The sequence below is a fragment of the Phascolarctos cinereus genome, unplaced genomic scaffold (genome assembly GCF_003287225.1).
Source record: "Phascolarctos cinereus isolate Bilbo 61053 unplaced genomic scaffold, phaCin_HiC Scaffold_2;HRSCAF=192, whole genome shotgun sequence".
Lineage (NCBI taxonomy): Eukaryota > Metazoa > Chordata > Mammalia > Diprotodontia > Phascolarctidae > Phascolarctos > Phascolarctos cinereus.
In genome coordinates this window covers 284,518,994-284,542,747 of record NW_027555625.1, presented here as the reverse complement: position 1 = coordinate 284,542,747, position 23,754 = coordinate 284,518,994, and the positions used below count along the sequence as shown (strand labels likewise).

Here is a 23,754-nt window from a genome sequence, read left to right as displayed (position 1 = left end):
GGGAAGTTTTCATGAGGGAAAAAAAAAGTCCACCTTTCCTTTTTTCCTCCACCCATCGCTCTTAATTTTGCCCTCTGGGTCCAAGCAGAATGAATTAGAGGAGGGGAACAAGTATTTATAAAGTACCTACTTTATACTAGGGACTGTGCCAAACACTTTACAAATAGAATTTTATTTTATTGTCAGCCTTTTTTTAATTGGACTGTCCTCCATATTCTTGAAATGTATCCTGAAGCTAGCATGTATCCCTAAATGTCTTCTTCTCCAGAACACATATCCCTAGTTCCAGCAGTGAATTCTTGTATGACACAGCTTCCAGTCCTCTCATCGTCCTAGCTTCCATCTTCTCTACGTACTCCGGTTTTTCAACGTTCTTCCTAAAATATGACAACTACACCTATCACAGTACTCTGTTTATAGTCTGGCCCAGGGTAGAATACAGTGAAACTATTGCCTTATTCATTCTGAAGGCTCTCACCTCAGTGCAACCTAGGATAGCATCCTTTTTTTGGCTTCCTCATATTGGCTGCAATCCATTAAAATGCTAAAATTATTTTTCACATTATTATCTAGCCATACTCCCTTCATCTTGTACTTTTGAACACAAGTATAAAACTTTGAGCTTAAGTCTATTAAATTTCTATTTATTAATTTTGACCCATTTTCCTATAGCCCATTGAAGTGTTTATGGATCATGCCTGTCATCCATTATATTGTGTTAGCTGTCCCTCACAGCTTCATGCCACTGTCACCAATATTATTCAGTATTGTATTGGAAAACCTAGCAATAGCAATAAAAGAAGAAAAAGAAATAGAAGGAATCAGACTAGGGAATGAAGTAATGAAACTATTCCTTTTTGCAGATGATATGATGGTATACTTGGACAATCAGGAAGACAACTAAAAGTTGAAACAATAATTTTAGCAAAGTAGCAGGATATAAAGTAAATCCACACAAATCATCAGTGCTCCTATAAGTATGCCATCTATGCCACAATCCAGGCCATTGATAACATTATAAATTAACATTCTTTGTGAGGCAGTTATCTTTATAGGAATAAAGCTATCACTTTTATGTTCAAGCAAAAAGAAAGAGAACATAATTGTCATTCTAAGTCTGTGTCAACGTACCTTTTCTTCTTAGTACCATGTTTCTGATATTCTTAAAAGACTTATGTTTCTGACCTTTGATATGAGAAAAAGAGTATAATAATGGACATATCCTAATTCTATCTTTTATTCATCAGCTCCAGTGATGGAATGTATGAGCCTTTGATCCCTAACTGGTACATAAAGCTCTATCTGCCTAATCACAGTACTTCTTTCCCAGTATTCATATGAATAAGGGAGAAAACGACTTTCTTTATCCCAAATTTACCATGATAGAAATGCATGTGGTAACTCTTACCCCCAACACATAATGTGTCATCCAGTGACACTGGCTTCCTTGCTGTTCCTCAAACAAGACCCTCCTAACTCTTAACATTTTCACTGGCTGTCTCTCCTGTCTGGAGGGCTCTTCCTCTGAATCTCTGTCTCATCGTCTCCCTGGCTTCCTTCAAAATGTAGCTTATATCCCACCTTCTACAGAATCTTTTCTTTATCCCTCTTAATTCTAAAGCTTCCTTCTACTGATAATTTCCAATGTATCCAGTATATAGCTTGCTTGAACATAGTTGTTCACATGTTATTTCCCTCATTTTGCTTGTGAGCTCCTTAAGATCAGGGACAATTTTTTTTTTTTGGTATTTCTTTGTATCCTTCTTGCTTAGCACAATGCCTGGCATATTTTTCAATTGTTTCCCTCATTTCTGATTCTTCATGACCCCATTTGGAGTTTTCTTTGCAAAGATGCTGGAGTAGTTTAGCATTTCCTTCTCCAACTAATTTTACAAATAAGGAAACTGAGGCAAATATGGTTAAGTGACTTGCCCAGGGTCACATAGCTAGTGAGTGTCTGAGTGTATATTTGAACTCAGGAAGATGAGTCTTCCTGACTTCAGGCCTGGCACTCCATCCAATGCACCATGTAGCTTCTTATGTGGCACATAGTACATGCTTAATAAATGTTGACTATCTGCTTATTTAATATCAAACTGAAGAAATCTGTCTTACGAATTTCAAGCAAAGCATTCAGCTGATCATTTAAAAATATTTGGGGTCTGTGGATCAGCTGTGCAGTTTTAGATATTTTACAGAAAGTGTTGACTGTTCTAGTTTACTGATAGTGTCAGACTTCCAGGTACTATATTTTATTCCTTGACTAGAGCATGTGGGGAAAATATATGTACATTTATCTTTGCCAGAACTCATGGCAGGAGAATTTTTTGACTGGTAAGCTTATTTCCTAAGTCTGTGAAGTAATACTAATGTACCTCTTTACACTTTTAAAGCAGTGCTGTGGAATTCATTGTCCTCCAGTGAAGCCTTGATACTTGTAAAGGTTGGTTCGGTCACAAGTATGTGATTGCAACTTTTTCATTTGATTATTGGCAAGTAAAGCATATCTCTACCTTTCTAGGCAGACTGAATTCAACAGAAACTGATGCATAGATCACCTTCATTCTTCCTGCCCTCCTTCTTTACGTTTTAAAATCCTTCTTTGACATTAAGTGCTCTCCCCCTAGAATTGTCTGCCCGGTATGATGGTGTGACCTTGTCAGTGGGAGTGAGTGTAAGTGGTCAGGCAAAGCCATTGCTACATATCTTCATTAATGGTTTCAAGAACTCCTAAAATGGTTTTCATTGTCACACTTCTCTTTACTTAGTGATTTACCTTCTTCAGGCTTTTGAGTCTTGCTTGAGCAACTAGAGTTGTGTCATGTTGGAGGCCATTTCACTTCTTTTACTTCAAAATTTATTGCCAGATTATAGTCATATCCTGTTTATAAATGCCAACTTTAGCCATCCTTTCTTTAATTGATATTTAAATGATGATTAGATCGAAATCCAGGTGGAAGTGATTTCATAAGCAACAAAATAGAGAAACCCAATGAAAAGGTGCCTAAGAAATATTTCCTCTGGATTGACATCTGCAAAGATGATGTGAAACTCTTCTCTTTTAGAATATTGGAGGGGCAGCTAATTGGCACAGTGGGTAGAGCACTGGCTCGTGAGTCAAGAGAAACTGAATTCAAATCTAGCCTCAGACACTTGATACTGTGTGACCCTAGGCAAGTCATTTAACCCCTGATTGCCTCACCAAAAAAAAAAAAGATTGGACATTTTTATAATTCTGACAAAAATAACACAAAAACATAACACTGGTCATTTGTCATCATTGTATTTGTGAGAATTTGCTTGATGTTATTTGTTCAACAGAAATTAGTAAGTGCTTATTATATGCAAGGCACATTGCTAAGTAAGGGGGATACAGAAACAAAAATGAAAAAAATTTAGCCTAAACTGATGAAATTTTATAAAATGAAAAAAGAGAATTGAAATTTCTCATTTCATATCTCTCACCCACATTTGCATGGCAGTGGGAATTGTCAAAGAGATGTGATGAACCATTTTGTTTTATTTATCAGTAATTAGTGGAGGCATTTAAACATAAAAAAAGTTTACCTATTTTTAAAAATCATGATTTTTGAAACTCTTTTGTTGGTGGTATTTGGATAATTAGCTAAAGGCTTACATTCAGTATTGGTAAAACCTTATTCCAAACTGTACCTAAGGAAAATCAAGTGTAAATTAACTCAAAATTAATTGAAGAGTGAGCAGAAAACTTTACTCTCTGTTTAGCCTTAATAGCAAAGATCAGGTGATTCAATTCACAGATAAGAGCCATTGAGTGGACAATTTCATTTTAAGTACTGAAGAGTCATGGAAACAGTATCAGAGCTAATTTCATAATCAACTTTAGCATAAGGGCACTTAAAACAATTATTTCCTTGTACCTTTATATAGTTGTACAGTGCATCAGTTAAATGTGGTAAGCAATAAAAAGGATGACAAATGGAAAAATCCTTCATCTTTACCAGTTTGGATTTGATCCCTTCTTTGCCCTTCAGTTCTCTGTGAAAGTAATATGTTTCATGTGTTTGTTATTATTGGTAAAATGATAAGTCTTAATTAAACTTAACAAAGAAGTGTTGGAGTGCTCTACATCACTAATGTTTTCCCCCCTCTCTTCTCTTACTTATGGATATGCTCTTTTATTTCCTAAATATATTTCTTCTCTTCAGCACATATTCACTTTAATTCCCTTTATTTTTTTATTTTTTGCTTACAAATACTTCATTGTCGTTAGAACTATTGCCTTCATTTTCAATAGTTATTATTTATTTTGTCCTATGAAATGTGTGGAACAAAGAAGTGCTTCTTGTGGTATTTGGTCCCTATATGCCCACTTCCTCTAACCTGTTCTCTAGCTATCACCACTGCACTACCACATTAGATTTTTATCATTTCCAGTAGTCTAAGTAACTTTGAGGGGAATGAAAGTCCTTATGTAAGCCAGTAGTTGCATTACAAGCTTGGATGGACAAAGGGAAAAGATATAATCTTTTAAAACATCTTTCCTTTTATTCACCTTAGGCAGATTTTTTTCCCCTTTCCTATATATCATCTTTCAACTTATTTTATCAAGATAAATATAATGACATATCTAGGCAATAGCTTTATAAGTTTAATTCTTTATTGTCTTAGCTAAGTGTTGTTCCTACATTTAGTAAGGGAGCAAAGTAGAAGGCTTAAGTAAAGTGGCTTCATTTCTAGATGACCTGGTGGCCTATGATTCTATGTATCTATGATTCGTTACATAGCGGAGGATTTAGGCAAAATATATATGCATTTGACATAAAAGAGAAATTCTCCAGTTTACTCTTAATGGTTTGTAGAATTTGACTTCCCTTAGGCACTGTGGGACTCCCAGAGCTTTCTTTGCTTCATATAGCTGGTATATCCAGATTCTTTCACCAAAATGCAGTAAAATGAAAGAAATGAAATGAAACTGCCAAGAATGCATTTCAGAGGCCTTTCTAGCATTAAACCATAAACTCATTTAAACATGAAATAATTAAATGCCTTTGTTCTTCTGAAACCTACTAGTAAAATGTGTTCTCTAATATATCAGAATAATTAAGCCATAACTGATTCCATCCCTTTATTGCAAAGACAAGCATTCTTTTTCTTGCTTCAGTTTTTGTTCCCTTTCAACTTCTGCAGTGAAAGAGGAAATATGTGAAGCATGTGTGCCCTCCCTGGGAAAGAAACATTTACATCAATTTCATCTTGGGATCCATTTCCAAAATGAATTGTTTATGCACTGCTCATTTTTGGTGCATGCCCAATGTATAAAATACAGTGTGACAGCTATTCCTATAGTATAAAATTGGCATAATTTTCCCTTAATAAAAAAAACCTATATGTATTTGTCCCATTACCACTGTTTTGCACCAAAACCAGCATGAGTTAGAGGAGACCCCATTTCTAGAGATCTGGTGATATCAAATTATTTTGATAAAAATAATTATGCAAACCATATGAGAAGTCAACCTCTGATTTTCCTGATGTGCCTTTTAACAGTGCAGGGCTGTTTAGGTTATTCCCAAAGATCAATATGAGATGATTTTTTAAATCTAAGCCATTTTTTAAAAAAGTGTTATCTTTTATATTTCAGGTGGATTATCCATGCTATGAAGTATGAACTACAGATTCGTGGAGGGGGCATGCCAGCCTTGGACTTATACCAATTGTCACCTAGTGAAGTTAAACAACTTCTCTTAGATATTCTCCAGCCTCAGCAGAATGGAAGGTAAAGAGTAAAGTCAAGTCAATGTATATTTATTAAGCTCCTACTATGTATCAGTCACTATGCAGAGCACTGGGGGTATAAAGAAGGGCAGAAAACAGTCCATGTTCTCAAGGAACTCACAGGCTAATGAGGGAGACAACATTCTAATAACTGTATACAAAAAAGCAATATATAATGTAAATTGGAAATAATCACCAGAGGGAAGGCATTAGCATTAAACGAGATGAGGAAAAGTCTTCTTGTAAAAGGTGAGGCTTTATCTTGGAGGAAGCCAAGGAAGAAAGAAAGAGAGATGAGAAGAGAGAGAATTCCAGGCATGAGGGATAGCTAGTGAAAATGCCTGGATTTGGGAACTGTCTTGTTTGAGGGAGAGCAAAGAACTTAATGTTGGGCAGTGAGGTGACCCAGTAGATGCTGTGCCAGACCTGCAGTCAGGAAGCCCTGATTTCAAATCTAGCCTCAGACACTTAGTATCTGTGGAACTCTGGCCAAGTCACTCTTTGCCTTAGTTTCCTCATCTGTAAAATGATCAGAGAAGGAAATGGCAAGCCACTCCAGTATCTTTGCCCAGAAAACCCCAGATGGGATCACCAAGAGTCAAACACAACTGAAAACAACTAAGCAACAAATAAGCTGATTTTACTAGATCATAAGAGTATGTGGAGGAAAGTAAGGAGTAAGAGGACAATGATTCTCGGAAGGGACCAGGTATAAAGAGCTTTAAAAGGCAAACTGAGAACATTATATTTGAGATGTATACAGATATCCCTTCTACATCACAAGGGTTAGGGGCACGGTGCCCTTGTGATCTGGAAAATCTGCATAAAATATTTTGGCTCTCCCCTTACATCAGAGAAGAAGTCTGAATTACTGTGATATTAAAACATAAAATTATAGTATATGTTGCATATGAAAACATTATTTAATATGCTAATCATATATCAATATATTATTTAATTGATATATTGATTATATATTTATATTTAATATATCAATGTTTTATATATAATATGTGGTGTTATGCATATCAGTGTACTACATTAATATATAATGGTTTATATCACTATATATTATTATGATATATAATTATACAGTATAAATATAATAATATAATTGATTATACTTAATATATTATTTGGTTAATAGAGTGTATTATTATATTATGTATATGTATATGTAAAATTATATTATAGAATACTATTCTTAATCTTTTATGCATTTCTGGGTTTCTAAATGTTTTCTGTGTCATCTGCTGGCCTTTGCATATCATCTGCAGCCTCTGCAAAACTCTCCCCAAATTTCTATTTATTATGCCAACCTACAATATATTGAAACCATGATGGGGGAAGTCACAATGTAGAAGGGATAATTGTGTGTGTGTGTGTGATTGTGAAGCTAACACGGAGCTACTGGAGTTTATTGAAATGGGATGGGGGAGTGCTGTTACATGGTCTGTTCAGAACCGTGCCATAGGAAGATCATTTTGCTAGTTGAGTGAGCATGGACTGGAGTAAGGAAGCACTTAGGGCAGGGAGATCAAGCAAAAGGTTGCCACACTCCGGCATGTGGGAGGTGATGGGGACCTGCATCAGAGTGATAGCAGTTTCAGAAGAGAGAAGGGGGAATATGTGAGGCATGTTAGTAAGTAAAATTGACAGAACTTGGCAGTAATTTTGAATATGGGGGTGCAGGGTAAATGAGTGAGAAGTCGAGGGTGACACTAAGGTTGGGAGCCAGGGTGGTTGAGAGGATGACCGTGCCCTGGATGGTGATGAGGAAGTTGGGAAGAGGAGGAGCAGGGGGAAAGATAATCAGTTCAGTTTGGGACGTATTGAGTTTGAGTTGTCTATGGCACATCAAGTTTGAGACAAGGTGAGAGGACTGTTCTGAGGGCTTAAAGCGCTCTAAATTTAAAACTGTATAACAAGTTCACTCCATAATCTTGCACCTTTTTAGTGAGGTGGGGTAAGGTATCATGAGCTTGCACTGAGATTGAAAGCCTAGTTCCCCTACTGGTTCTTGCTGCCTCCAGTGTTTCTTTATTCTCCATCTGTCCTCCCTGGCCCACTTTGGAACAGAACACAGAATAGATCAGGACAGAAGATATATTAAGTTCCTGTCTCTAAAAGAAATACAGAACCCTACCTGGCTAGCTGCGTGACCCTAGAAAAGTCACTTAACTTCTCTCTGTATCAGTCTCGTCAACTACAAATGAGGGGAATAATACTTACACTACCTTCATCATGAGGATATTGGGAAGGAAAATTTTGTTAACCTTAAAGAACCCTGTGAACTGCTGTGGTTACTGTGATTGTTGATGCTAACACTAACACAGGAAGGAGTTGTCTTTGGTTCCAGAGGGAAAAAAGACAGTGCCATGATGGATAGATAGATAGATGGATGGATGGATAGATAGATAGATAGATAGATAGATAGATAGATAGATAGATAGATAGAAGATAGATAGATAGATGGATGGATGGATAGATAGATGGATAGATACATAGATGTATAGATGCATAAATAGATAGACACATAGATACATAGATAGATGCATAGATACATAGATAGATTAGATAGATAGATAGATAGATAGATAGATAGATAGATAGATAGATAGATAGATAGATGGATGGATGGATGGATGGATAGATATATAGATGCATAAATAGATAGACACATAGATAGATAGATATGGATAGATACATAGATACATAGATAGATGGATGGATAGATACATAGATAGATAGATAGATAGATAGATAGATAGATAGATAGATAGATAGATAGAGATAGCCTGAATGAATAAACAAACCTATAAGAATAGTCTGCATTTCAGAGTTAAAAACAAACAAACAAACAAACCAGATTCAGATTATCATGTGCTTCATATAGGAGAAGTAGGACCAAGAGTAGCTTGGGCCTGGAAAAGTATGACCTCACCAGACTACCATATGCCCCAAAGTAAAGTGAAGGGGAAGGATTTAAGTGGAAGTGGGGGTGAGGGGTGGGGATGGGGTCTTGAGCAACAGAGGGCAGAGAAAGGGAGAAGGAAATATCAAGTAGGAAAAGATATTGAACAGCCCAGTTGAATTATTTTTCTTCAAATATAAATCAGAGACTTCCTACCTTGTATTATGTTTGTGTGTTCTGTCTCTCCAAGGAAACCCTAGGCCTTGTGAGATTTAGAGAGGAACCTTTTTTTTTTTAATGTTCTTCTTTTGCTGTACTTATAGTAGGTACATAATAAAGGCAGATGTGACAACCCTCCTAAGTCTTCCCTTCTCCAAATTAAATATCCCCACTTCTTCCAATTTATCTAGTTGTGCACTTTGTATGACACAAACTCAGCCTTCCTGGTTTCATTCATCTAGAAACTGCTTGGCATATGAAAGTCCTTCCTAAACTCTGACCCTCAGATCTGAACATGATACTCTAGAATTGTCTGACCAAAGAACAGTAGAGTGCAGCTATCAGCTCCTTATTCCAGGAAGGTATGTTTCTCTTGATGCAGTCCAAGTTTGCATTGGCTTATTTGGCTGCCACATTATGCTGCTAATGCTTAGTGAGTCTACAATCCACTGAAAAGCTCAGACTTTTTTCCAGACAAACTGATCTTTAAGTTTTGGTCTTTGATCAACCCACCCACATGTTGTACTTATGAAGTGAATTTTTTAAAAAAGGCAAATGTTAAGGGGCAGCTAGGTGCCCTATTGGATAGAGCACCTGCACTGGAATCAGGAGGACCTGACTTCAAATCCAGCCTCAGACACTTACTAGCTGTGTGACCCTGGGCAAGTCACTTAACACTGATTGCCTTCCCCCCCAAAAAAAATACAAATATAATACTTTACATTGAACTTTGTGAAATTTCATCTTAGTGATCTTAGCCTAGTGTTCTAATTTGTAAAAAAAAAATCTTTTTAGAACATGATTCTGTCATCCAGTGTGTTTCCTATCCTTCCACGCTACCTGAAAATTTGATGAATAAGCCATCTCTGTCTTTTTCTACATCATTCTTGAAAATGTTAAACACTACAGGGCCAAGCAGAAATTCCTAGGGCACTCCACTGGAGACCTCATCCATACCTTCATTCAAGTCATTGATGAGAAATATGTTCAGCACAGGACTAGAGACAAACTCCCTCCAAAATGCCATTTTAAATTAATATTCTATCGACTTCCCCTCCAAAAAAATAACAACTAGTATTATGACAGATCACACAGGTCAATTTCCATGAAACGAACAAAAAAATAAAGCATGAGAGTGATTGGGTCAAATATGAATGGCTTCTTAGAAAGCATATGCTAATTTAAGCATGCCATTCATAACAACAGAAATTATCTTACTGCCATAATCTGTTTCTCATCTATACTACATAGCACTTTATCGGACTCCTAATACAATACAGGATTAGATCCATGCTATGGAGTCATCTTATGGATGACACTACCTCATAATGAAAGATTTTTTAAAAAGTATTGCATTAACTAAATTCCTTTGGATAAAATAAAATAATAGCCCCTCATTAATTCTTATTCTATGAAAATCATAATATGATGTGCTTCTCATTTAGTTGCTATATGAACAAAAATGTGTTTTGCAATTTATAATATCCGAGATGAGTGTTTTTTGCATTTGGAAACGTTGCAGATCATGACAGACTTCCTTGGGATGAGGCTGATAACATACATCTCTCAGAGGGCATAAACTTCTGTAAACTCCACTAGGCTAAAAATCCTCGGATAGACACACAGTCCTCACCAGGCTTCTGTTCAAAGCCTTTCAACTTGTTAGAACTTGCTTCCTGACCTTATACTTCACTACTATCGCCTTCCAAAACACAGGACATACAACATCGCCATCCCTCCGCTCCCCAGAGCACACACAGATAATTGTATAACTGTTATTGTGTAACTATAATAACTGGACAGAGCACTGGCCCTGGACTCGGGAGGCCTTAAATTCAAATCCAGCTTCAGACATTCACTGGTTGTATAGCCCTGGACAAATCACACATGAGCTTTGTCTGCCTCAGTTTCCTCAACTGTAAAATGAGAATAAAAATAGCATCTACTTCCCAGGGCTTTTGTGAGGTTCAAATGAGATATGGTTTAGGACTTTGCAAACCTTAAAGCACTATGTAAAAGCTAGCTTATCACTATTATTATTATTATTATTATTATTATTATTATGATTATACTTAGTGCTTTATCATTTAGCCTACCACCAAAGTTCTCTTTCCGTACCTCCTTATAACATGGGGTAATCTTGAATTCTTGCAGATTGCCTGCAAAATTACAGCTTCACCAACCTCTAGTCATCAGTAAAGTTTTCATTAACCATCTTGGTACTAAGGCTTTGTGGCTTTCATTTGAAGACCAGCCCAAGTGTAGGAAGATGCTTTGCCAGAGGATAAATCACTGAGTTGTAAATAATTTCGTGCAGAGCAACTTAGACCACCGGGGAAGAGGTCATGGAAGATACCCCCACAAATTAAGTCAGATCTTTGAAAGTATTAAAGTGTATTACTGAGAATAAGGACTCACTCAGCTAAAGCAGGAGACCCAGAGGTGCAACTGACTGTCCGCTAATTGTGATACAAAGTGATAATAATAAAGCATTTGGTTAGTATTTATATGGCTCTTGAAGGTTTACAAAGGGCTTTCCTCACAGTAAGACTGCCCTAGGAGGGACAAGCATTAGTATCCCCTTTTTGCAAATGGGGAAATTGAGGTTCAGAAATGTGAAATTATTTTCCCACAGTCAACACAACTAATAAGTATTAGAACGAGCTTGAACCTAAGTCTTCAGATAAAACGTTCTTTCTGTTACACTACAGTGTTGATTTTCTAGAATTGGAAGTATTGCTGTATTTAGGCAGAACAAAGCCATGCCAAGGTTTAAATGAAAAGTATCCTTATACTGTTTGTTCTATTCTCATAATTCTGTACTGTGGGTATGCTATTAATAAAATTTGTTTATGTTAATATTGCTTCTCTTTATTTAAAACAACAATACCAGTTTAAATGTTAAAAGCTTTGAACCATTTAGTGAGAGGCCTAGTACCTTACTAAAGAATAACACTTCATGTACTAAATTTTTTAAGGTCTTGGGGATTTTTTTTGTCTCCCACAAACTCTGCTTTTACTATAAAATATTTATTGTTCCTAGGAACACATAGCAGATATGCATCATTGATGGATTTTGTCTTTTATTGCTTACCCTACTGGCACAATTAATCCATATAGTAAGGCTGGTATTGGAAAAGAACAAGTTTGTTTTTGAATCCTGAGCATTTTTCTTTGGTCTGCAGATGTTGGCTGAATAGGCGTCAGATCGATGGTTCCCTAAATAGAACACCCATGGGCTTCTATGACAGGGTGTGGCAGATCCTGGAGAGAACACCCAATGGTATCATTGTAGCTGGAAAGCATTTGCCCCAGGTAAAGTCCTGACTTATTTATATATGGGATCTCTCATATAAGGCTAAACAATAAAGACATGAACCTTAAATAAATGGTGGTATTCTTTTTCCCATCTACAGCACAAATAACCTTTCTATTCCTGGAATTTTAACTGAATTTAAAGGAAAATTTCCAGGAGTGCAGAAAAGAGGAAATATTGAAAAATAAGAAATCTAGCACATTATTTTGAGCTATTTTTCCCTGATCTGAATTACTTTTTTTCTCTTTTTTCCATTGGAAAGTGAACCTTGCTTTACAAAGGCAAGTTCTCTGTATACCCCACTTTTCTAAATAAAATTGCATTTCATATGTGTTAAATTTCTGTTTAAAGGAATCTTTGCATAACTTTTCACAAAACAAACAGCTACTGCTTAATTTATTCTTTTGTATCTCTGGAATTTATAACACAATATTTGCTTAAAGCAAGGAAAGCTTGCATGCCCATGGCTAATCTCTCATAAGCTGTCTCTATTAATGAAAAGTTTCGTCTGCTTGTATGGTCTGATAAAGCAGGTACATGTGGCAGACCCTGTGAATGAAGAACTACTATTCCCTAGTTGTAACTTTGTACTTTGGGGACAATGTTAACTATTTAAAGCTCTTAGGATCTTTTTTCAATATACTGGAGAAGTAACTGTGGAGCTAAGAGCTTACGTATGTATTCTGACCCCATAGTTGATAATAGAATGATGATGATGATGGTGATGTTACACACATAGTCAAATAATTACATATTAGAAAAATAGAATACCATGTTTGGATGGGGAAAATTGCAACAAAACTCATTTTGCTGGATCTGGAGAGAATACCCAATGGTATCATGGAAATGGAAAGCATTTGCCCCAGGTAAAGTCCTGATGTATTTATATATGGGATCTCTCATGTGAGGCTAGACAATAAGGACATGAACCTTAAATAAATGGTGGCATTCTTTTTCCCATCTACAGCAGAAATAACCTTTCTACTGCTGGAATTTTAACTGAATTTAAAGGAAAGTTTCCAGGAGTGCAGAAAAGAGGAAATGTAAAGAAATGGAAAGCAGTGTGCTTTTTTTCTTCTTCTGTGCCAGGTTATAATAGATAAATTTAATTTTATTTTTTTAATTTTAAAAATAAGTTATGATGCACTTACCTTCAACCAAAAGACATACATATACCTTTACAACTCTTTGGGCTCCAAAATGAATTTGTATGCACAGTTTGCGCTTGACAACTTATTGGTTCCTTTTTCTATATCCCTTCCTGCTCTAAGTTCATCTTTCTCTGTATTTGTGTATACATTTTTCCTTTCATGTAGTCATAGTATATATACTATTTTTATGGTTCTTCTTTATTTCAATTACTTCACATAAACAATTCTAAATTTGAAAAAATATTTCTCATTTTTATCATTTTAATGACATTGTAGCATTCCATTTTTAATGGAATTGTAGTGAAAATGCATTTTTTCATGTACCAACTATTGGATATTTAGCTTGCTTACAGTTATTTGTAATTATAAATAATACTGCTAAATTTATCTTTGAATAGATTTTTTTTTGCAACGACAATTTAAAGTATAGTCTGAACACTGAAATTATAGAGGCAAAGGTTGTATTTATTTGTGTGATTCTTGTGTGCTAAAGCAGGCTTATGAATATTAATACATTCAGTATAGTATTATTTATTTGGTTGTTCTCCTTACTGTTCCCAGCCCTTTGTCACATTTGCATAGAGAGCACAATCCTCTACACATGGGAACCTATTTCCTTCCCCCAGTCTGTTGCATACAGGGAGATGAATGTGTTCAATAAAAATTGGTGGACCTACCCACCTACTTCCTCAGCTCCACCCAAAATACCACTTAAACTTTCCAGAAAATGAGGCAATTGTACTCAGCCTGTTCCTGTACTGAGTAGTGTCCTTTCTGTCAGCAGGAGAGAATGCTGTTTCTTTTCTGACTCCAATTGCTGTAGTCACACAAGTGCATAGATTGACTTCAAAGAACCCAATTCCTATGATACCATTTTTTCTTTCAAGGAAATGGAGGTGGGGCCAAGAAAAGCTCTTTAAAAAAAAAAAACGATTTCATACAGCTCCAGCAATTGTTACCAGGAAGCCTATTGGTTTTCATCATCTTAAATTTCTAGTATCTTATCTGAAATCTAGAGCAAAGATAGTCTAATACTGAGCAAAATAGCCCTGCTGACAAGTTGCTTAGAAGGGAACCTTTTATCCGGTTCCTGTCTGAGTAGAAAGTATATGCAAACTTCACTAGGCTTATTGGTAAGTTTGCTGTAAGTGATCAGAGGAAATAAGAATAAATATGTTTTGTCATCTCCAGTAGTAGGTCTGGCACATTCTGCTTTCTGCCTAGGTGCCATTAAAGGAGGCTCAGCCCCTATCAGAGTAAATTTTATCTTGTGTTTTCTACATTCATTTGACTTGATGTAAGGAGCAGAGGAAGATTGTGCCCCTTGGACTTTCTTACTTTCCTGGATCCACCGATCCAATACAGAAAGATTTCTTTTCATTTTGTTTCTCTGTGCTTATTTGCTATTTCTAAAAATGAACCTCTTTCTGCTTGTTTCTGAAACTTTTTTGATGCAGTCCACACAGAAACAGTCAACCCTTAGAATGCTACAGATTCGATGGAAGTGACTTACAAGCAGAAGTTGAGCAAGTTAAACCTCTTCTGTTAATTCTGAAAACTAATAAATGCCCAATTAACTGTCTTAATTTTCAGGGCTTCTTTTTGCATATGGAAGCAGCTTTCTAATATTACCCTTTCTACTAAAGCATTAAAAAATAGTTATTCTCTATCAAACACAGAATGCTAGAATTGGGAGGGACCTGAGGGACCATCCCCAGGAATTCTAACTTATCACAGTGGTTAGCAGGTTGACTTCAGAATTTAATGGCTGTAAAATACAAATCTATTTTTTTTTACTATCAAAAGATATATTCTCTAAGTTTTCATGGAAAGGAAAATTATTGATTATAGAGTGAAGATCCTTCATTAATTTAAAACCACAAGAAAACAATAGATGAGGAATTTTAATTTTTATTCTCTTTTCAGCAACCAACACTGTCAGATATGACCATGTATGAAATGAATTTCTCGCTCCTTGTTGAAGACATATTGGGAAATATTGACCAGCCTAAATATAGACAGATCATTGTAGAGGTTTGTACTAACAAATCCATTGTATGAATGAAGAGTTTTCCGACCTCACTGAAAGACAAACAAATTAAAAACAAACAAACAAACAAACAAACAGCATGGGAATCTGACAAAAAAATTTGACAAATGGGAGGAATTCTTTACCTTCAGAGGAGAAAATGGTAAATGTAAATTGCAGTGTTTTGAACCTTTTCATGAATTGTGTCAAAGGCACAAAGAATAAGTAAAACAACATTAAATCAAGCTTCTCCAGGGAGGAAAGGCTTTTTGGTCACATATACCTGTCTTCTCAGTAACATACAGATCAATAGCAAGCCCAGGAGGAATGCCTAGCATGGTTCCTTGAACTTTATAGATTTACAATAAGTGTTAGAAGATATGAATGAAAATTTGTTATGACAGGAACAACTATTTTGAAATGACATGTGTATAAATACACATACATGTGATGGTAAAAACCTAATATGCCCCTTATGTGCTATGCAACCAAGATTGGGGAATTAGGTAAATAACAGGAATGTCAGCCTCATTTTACCTTCTGTTTAGGGAAGCCACTGTCCCTTCTACCCCCAAAGTCAGAAGACGCACCACTGAGTCCATAGCGGACATGTCCCTGCTCAGCGTGCTTTATCTCATTCAGTACTAGCCTTCTCCCTCATTCACTGGGCTTTGGGGAAACATTCATCCAAGCATAGATTCCTAGACTTTTATAGCTGGAAAGACCGTCAGAGGCCATCTGGTCTAATTCACTCTTTTTTTTTTTTTAGCAGAGCAGGGAGGCAACTTGCTTTTACCACAACAGTGTTGCAACTATTACAAAGTAGTAAATTGCAGAACCAGGATTCGGATCCTGGTCTTTAACTCAAAATCCAGTGGTTTTTTTTTACCTCTTACTCTGCCATGTTGTTTCAGTTGGGTTGTAGGTTCCCTTCCCCTTTTATAGGCAGAAGCTGAGGAAGCCCTGGAACGAATTGAACATATGTGTTCCTTTTCAATGCTATCCACTCTGAGTACCTCCACAGCAAATGCCACAACACCCAGGAGTGCTCAGAACAGAAACTTTATGTTGACTCTGTGGAGGATACCACATGTGGGAACAAGGCATATTCCGGATACTGTAGCAATGTTCAATTTCTCGTCATTTAAAGTCTGCTTAATGTATAAGGGCATTCAGGGTTCCCTCACTGGAAACTTTGAAATTCTGGAATTTGTTCCCACTTTGTATCATTATTGCTTTTGGACCTCCCTTTGTTAGGGGGAAATGGTGTAAGGGAAAACTTGGACTTCTGTAAATGCTTTATTGACTTACATAGTTGTAACTACCCACTGTGGGGAATATTCGGCACTTCATATTCACTCAGGTACATTCCTCCTTCCTCTCATCCTGTGGCACACAATGGCATCACTCTTCTCTTAACCCTCTATAAATGCTACTCAAACAAGGGTCCAAAATGCTCTACTTCCATTGTTGCTTATTTTCATTGTAATGCCATTGGCCTACCTTGAGATATTCCTCCATATAACCAGGCCAAACTTTGGAGGGCAGACTTTGTCTTCCTGTCAGTGGGTACTCTCCAGCAATCTTCACCAATGTCCAGGAGCTGGAATTACTATGAACTTCTGAGTGATAATTGCCTGCTTTCCTTGTCCCCCTCCCCTCAGATCTGCTTATGTCCAGTGATTCTCATTTATGACTCAGCTCCGAGGACATGTTTTCATCAGCACTAATAAGGCAGGCAGTTCTAAAGACATATTACTTGTATCAAAATAAAACCCTAAATATATAGAGTTCCTTGGGTCTGCTGGCCCATCAACCATTTTTTCCCTGTTCCTAGGTGCTACTGCTTTTCCTGCAGGTAATTTCCTTAGCCACCATAACAATCAGCACAAATTAAAGAATCTCACAGTTGAAAAGGACCTCAGAAACCATCTGGCCTAACCCATACCTAATTAAGAATCCCTAGTGCAACATTTTCAATAAGTGGTCATCCAATGTTTACTTGAAGGCCAACTGAAGTTTCCAAACTCATTTGGCCTACCACCTCCTTTAAAAAAAAGTTACTCAGTGCCCCCCTGGAAATCTGCTTTCTTTAAACCTTTAATGTTTTCTTTTTAAATTTTCATCATTTCAAACTACCACCTCCCCCCCTGAATCATTTCAGCATCCTCCACAGGGTGGTATCACCCACTTTGGGAACCTATACTCTAGATGACTGACTATAGCATGTATACTGTGACTCTCTTAATGAAGCCTAAGATCACATGAGCATTTGTGACTGCCATGTCACACTGTTGACACAGTGTTGACATAAATGTAACCCACCAAGACCTTCAGACTTTTTTTTTAATAGATGAGCAACAACTGAGCTATCCCTCCCCATATAGATGTCAAGTAGATTTTTTTATATATGTCAAGTTGATTTTTATGCCATATTTTATCCTAATTAGAGTCCATCTTGTTATATTCAGCCCATTGTTGTATCCCATCAAATTCTTTTTGTATCTTGACTATTGTCCTAAACATTACCTATACCTCCTAACTCTGTGTGATATACAAGTCTGATAAGCATGCCACCTGTGCCTTTATTCAAGTCTTTGCTGAAACCATAACTATTCCAAGGCAAATCACAGATCATTGGGGGCACTCCACGAGTGAAGCACTCCCAAATTTGAGCACTACCTCAAATCTGAAATTAAACTATTAATAAATTGGCTCTGGTTCTTTTGATTCAAGTAATTCCAAGTCTTCTTAATTATAGTAGCATCAAACTCTTAGCTTTCCATCTTGTCTGTGTAGAAAAGCATGAGAGACTTTGTAAGTTTCAGACTAAGTTTTAGATAAGTTGCAATCTGTATTAATGAAATGAGTTTCCACACTAGGGGTTACTGGCACTGATAAAAATCACAGTCTGGACAAGAAAAAAATTAAGACATTAAAAATGGGATCAATGGCACCTCATAGTCCTATAGCAATACCATGAGAAGACTTGAGCAATCCAAAGGGGTTCTTAGCTATCCTGCAGGACAGAACAGTGAAGGTATAGGACAGGATGATGCTCATGGACAACAGAACAGGAGAATTAATCAATTCTTACTTTGTTTTCTCTGTGAAGGAAAATGACTTTCACACTAAAAAGAATTTGTTAAATTTTAGGTTAACTGCATCTATAGCATTCTCCTAATTTACCAGTCTATTAATCTTAAAAAATAAAGAAATGAGCTTAGGCTGGCATGACTTGTCCTTCATGAAGCCTCACTGAACTTTTGGTGATTCCCTCTTCTTTTTCTAATTGTTAAGTAACCCTCCCTTTAATAATACCCTCTAGAATTTTGCCCAGAATCAAAGCTGAGCTCAGTGACCTGTAATGCAATCAATTTGCAAAATCCACTTTTTTCCCTCTTTTAAAAATCTGAAAATTTGTCTTTTTCAAGTCCTGCAGCACCATTCCCATTTTCCATGATCACTCACTGGCTCTATTCACATCTGTCAGTTCTTTGGTACCCTGGGATATAGTTTGTGTGGCCTGGTAACTCAAACTCAAAAGAGAATAGCTAGGTATTCACTATTATTTCACTCTTTGTCTTGGGTTTCAGATCCTTATTCACCATTTTTATTCTGTCCTTTTTAGTGTGAAAATCATTTTCCTTTACAGAAAAAACAAAGTAAGAATTGAGCAGCTCTCCTGTCATAATGTTCCGTAGACATCATCTGGTCCTCTCCCCTCATTGATTTTCTTTTCTCCAGGGTAACTAAGAATCTTTTTTTTTGTGTGTAATTCTTTAGCACTTCTCATGTTATTGTTATAGGACTCTGTTTTTGATGTCTTTACTGGGTGTTGTTGTTGTTGTTGGGTTGGGGTTTTTTTGGGGTTTTTTTGGTACAGATTGATTTTTATCAATGCCAGGAATCTCCAGTGTGGAAACTTATTCCATCGATACAGATCGCAACTTGTCTGTATCTTAGCATCTTAGTGAGTACTGACAGGTTGAGTGACTTTTCCATGGTGACACAGCTAGTATATATCAGAAAAAGGATGCCAGATGAATTTCAATTAGGAATTCTGAAGCCTTATTCTAATTCCACAGTTGCACAGTGTAGCTCAATTATAACAACAGCCATGGCACAGAGACAATTCCTTTTCTCTAATAATTACAGCTTAAACTAGCTAGTACCAGTGCGAACAAATATATTCTAAACAATAGGATAAAAACATTAAACTAATAGAGTCTTTACATTAACACCACATGGTGGGCATAGATAAGCACATCTAGATACAGGACACCAGTACAGGTACCTTCAATCTTACTATGCAGAAAACCACGTTTGGAGGGGAGGAGATGACTTCCCACAGAATTACATTAATTATAGTAAGGACATTAAGGCCCTGGGCTTCTCTTTGTAGCTAAACACTACTTTCTTCTCCCACATCTGTATCCCCGAAATGAACAAAATTGGCCTAATATGGCTTTGCTCCAAGCCGAATTCCCCTTTATTGGAGCAGGCTTCCTCCACCCACCTTGTTGCACTGTTCCCTTATGTCTTGGACATATTATTTGTTGTACCCAATAAGCAATTGTCAAATTGAACCCAATTCTCCATGTCAAAAGACACTGAAACCTATTTAATTCATCATCTTTTCAAAGTCACAGGATGCCCCCAAAAGCCTATGAAGGGTTTTGATACTGTGTGCAGATTGCCAGTCTCTATGTCCCAGAATTTAGTATACTTTCTTCAGGATCAGGGAAGTTGTTTTCATGTTGGTTTGAGAAAACTAAAAATTCCTCCAAATTGGAGGGACTTAATGATCTACATGCTGGGTTAGAAAAATTTCCCAGGTGGCCCTTTAGAACTTTGCAGACAATCTCATAAGATAGCCCATTTCTGAATCTCATAAAAATACATCTGGAGCAGGTAATTTTTATGTGGCACAAAGCAGACTCAATGCCTTTGTCTTTTCTAGTTATTAATGGTTGTATCAATTGTCCTGGAAAGAAACCCTGAGCTAGAATTTCAAGATAAAGTGGATCTGGACAAATTGGTTAAAGAAGCATTTAATGATTTTCAGAAAGACCAGAGCATACTAAAGGAAGCTGAAAAACAGGTAAGTAAAAAATAATTGTGGAGGGCATGATGTCATCTCAAGTCTTGATTCCTGAACAAACATTTTAATCCATGAAACAGATTCACAGAAATGCCAGTGGCATGCAGGTTTTAAATGGTCTTTAATTTCTATGTAGTCATGTTTTCCTAAACCAGAAAGCCAAAGAATTAGCATCACCTTAAGCAATAGTCAGTGTGTGAGACTCTGAATAAAAGCCATCTAAAATGAAGAAAAGTCCCTTTATGTTTAGCCATTACAATTATTTATTATGCAGAAGAGCTGTAGATTTGAGGAGGCTGTTAAATTAAGTTCTGGGTGATAGGATGTTGGGAATGGGGATTTCTACTATCATAGAACATAACCCTTTTGAGCCTCCCTGTTTAATATACTTTGTACTTATCTGCAGAAATTCTACATAAGGAAACACAAATGATCAGTAAGCAGGAAAACAAATGTAGTGACTTCTATTTGCTCTGTAGACTACTCAGTAACGTTAGAAGGCAAGAACTTGAGAATTAATAACAACAGTAACAGCTAGCATCTTTGTCTCTTAGCTTCCTTCAAGTCCCAGCTAAATCCCACCTTGTACAGGAAGTGTTTCCCAATCCCTTTTAATCCTAATGCCTTTCCTCTGCTGATTATTTCCTATTTATCCTGTGTATAGCTTGTTTGTACATATTTATATGTTGTCTCTCCTCCATTAGGTTGTAAGCTCCTTGAGGGCAGGAACTGACTTTGCCTTTCTTTGTATTCCCAGCACTTAATACGGTGCCTGGCACATAGTAGCCTCTTAATAAATGCTTATTTGATGACTGATTGACATTTGTATAGTGTTTCCTCTCCCACACCCATCTAGGTTGATTTTTATGTTTATCCTATCAGTCCTTTATAAAATAAAACCAAACTGTTTACTTGCTATTTTACAGGATGACATGACTTCCTTTTACAACACTCCACCACTGGGAAAAAGAGGAACATGCAGTTACTTGACAAAAGTTGTGATGAACCTGTTGCTGGAAGGGGAAGTCAAGCCAAGCATTGATGACCCCTGTATAGTTAGTTAACAAAGAGAGTAGAAGGTACTTTGTTTAGCTAGATCACGTTTTTCAGTGTTGGCTTTGACAGACATGTTTCCTTTGAAGCTTAACTCCAGACAATCCTGTATCTGTTTACTTATTGCTGGTGAGATCTTTACCATACCACCATTTAAATTATTTGGGATACTGCATGGAACTGCTAGTTAATTTTATAGTTAGGAAATGCTTTTAATCAACAAAAGTATTCTTGAGGCCATCATGACAATAATCATGTTCACTGAATGGCAGAAATCATGTAGCTTGAAAATTAAACTCTGCACGTTGCATGATTATACAATTAATGAAAATGAAACTTTGATATTATATTAAGTTCCCTAAGCTTATGGCCATAATTAGGTAATGTGCCAACTAAATAGAAAGCTTACCCAACAGTTTTGTGTGGATATTGAAAGAATTTTTGAGAATGATAAACTTTGCTTTTACCCATGAGCATTATTGTGTTAGATGTTAATATAAATTTAAAATCAGAGTAAGTCAAAGGCGACATTAATCGTGTGTGAAGAACTTAGAAGCTATTCTAAAATTTTTACTTTGTGAAAATCAGTGTGGTTTTATATTTATATTCCTTGGCATAGGGGAAAGAGTTAAACACAACATAATAATGACTCTGTACTTTCCAAAATGTTCTCTTTAAATTTCAGTTATATTTAGGACTTTTATGGAGTTTTTCAGAAGTTTGTGTAACTGTAGGACTCTATACCTAGTGTATACTGGTAAAAATTAATCAAAACTCATTAAATAGTTTTTGTGTTTAATAAATTACGTTCAGGCAACCCTCTGTTTCATGAAAATGTCTTTGTCAGAACTAAATATTTTTATTTATTTGATAATGACTTTAGATGGAATGGAAGAGAATCAGTGGTATACATACAATCAAATTCACACCAGCAGAACTCATTTCACCAGCAGTTCACACCAGCAGAACTTATTTCTCTTTTCCCATCTTAGAGCCTAAATGTATTATACAAAAAGACAACTGTATTCTCCTACCAAATTGACTCAAGTGATGACTTCTTAAGTATAAGATAAAGATGTGAATTGTATGAAATTATTCATTCTTAAATAGCATGCAAGTATGTCAAAATAAATAATAGTACATTAGGTTGTATTTTAACAGATGGGACTTGAGGGAAGTGCTTGTCAAATCATCACAACTATACAACTGTTAAGTGGAGAACCAGGAAATGAAGGAGTTTCCATAGTTTTCTTAGAATTTAGATTTAAAGGACCATAGAGATAATTTTCTCTAAACCCCCTATTTTGTTAATAAGGGAACTGAGGCCCAGAGTTTGTTCCTAGAAGGTCCAGAATGTTTTCCATTAAACACTTGTTGAAATTTAAAGGAAAGTTAACTATGTTGATAGTTTAAAATAAATATATGATTGGCTAAGCAGTCTCCAAATAATACCAGATACTATTTGCAAATATTGATTTCTTGAATTGCCCAAAGAGATGAACTTTTGGGGTTTTTTTTTTCTAACTAGTTGTTTAAATGTGAGATTTTCAAAATTCATGATCATAAGGAAGAGATTTTCCTATTATATTAAAGAAGCAGTTTGGAATATATGCAACATATCCATCCACATTATATTTCTGTGAAATTAAGAAATTATTGTCTTGAAAGATCTCTCTTGATATCAGTAAACGCTGAGATTCATACCTTTCTGGAAGTCAGTATCCACATCCTAATTAAAGAAAGGGAACATAGGGATCCTCTGAATTTTTAGTCTCATTTGACCTATGGAATCAAAATATTTTAACAGATGCACTAGAAACTGAGTGAAAATATTATTTATCCAAGCATGACAAGATTTAAATCTGATTTAGAGTTTCCTCTACCACCATGGCAGATTTCACTGAATATATGTTTATTTTACAGAATAATACCTGTTAGGAACTTCTGAAATGAATAGCAACTTAAATTACACTTTGCTTAGCACCACACAAGAAATTTATGGCTTCTCCCACATTTTGTGCCATTTTACCTAGTAGCTCTCAATGTCACATTCCAGTTTCTACCATCTAAGGTCTGGGATGTGATGGCCTGTGGTGTTAGGCTCACTTGCACTGTAAATGACCAGCTTGCTGTTCATCATAAGACTGCTCAGATCCTTGTTCTTAAAATGATAAAAAAAAAAAAAACAGGCTTAAAGACCTGTTTTTCCCC

At 36.2% G+C, this 23,754-nt stretch overlaps 1 protein-coding gene across 5 annotated transcripts in view; it reads left to right on the top strand.

The window, feature by feature from the left end:
- Positions 1-22,360, top strand: part of PHKB (phosphorylase kinase regulatory subunit beta) — a 242,117-nt gene extending 219,757 nt beyond the window's left edge. For all 5 annotated transcript variants that reach the window (XM_020985103.2, XM_020985102.2, XM_078150090.1 and 2 more), the window contains 5 exons: positions 5,624-5,758; positions 12,076-12,205; positions 15,284-15,391; positions 20,350-20,490; positions 21,417-22,360. In XM_020985103.2, the coding sequence (XP_020840762.1) occupies positions 5,624-5,758; positions 12,076-12,205; positions 15,284-15,391; positions 20,350-20,490; positions 21,417-21,554 (652 nt within the window). In that variant the 3' untranslated portion in view covers positions 21,555-22,360. The remainder of the gene's footprint in view (positions 1-5,623; positions 5,759-12,075; positions 12,206-15,283; positions 15,392-20,349; positions 20,491-21,416) is intronic.
- The last annotated feature ends 1,394 nt before the right edge of the window (positions 22,361-23,754 follow it).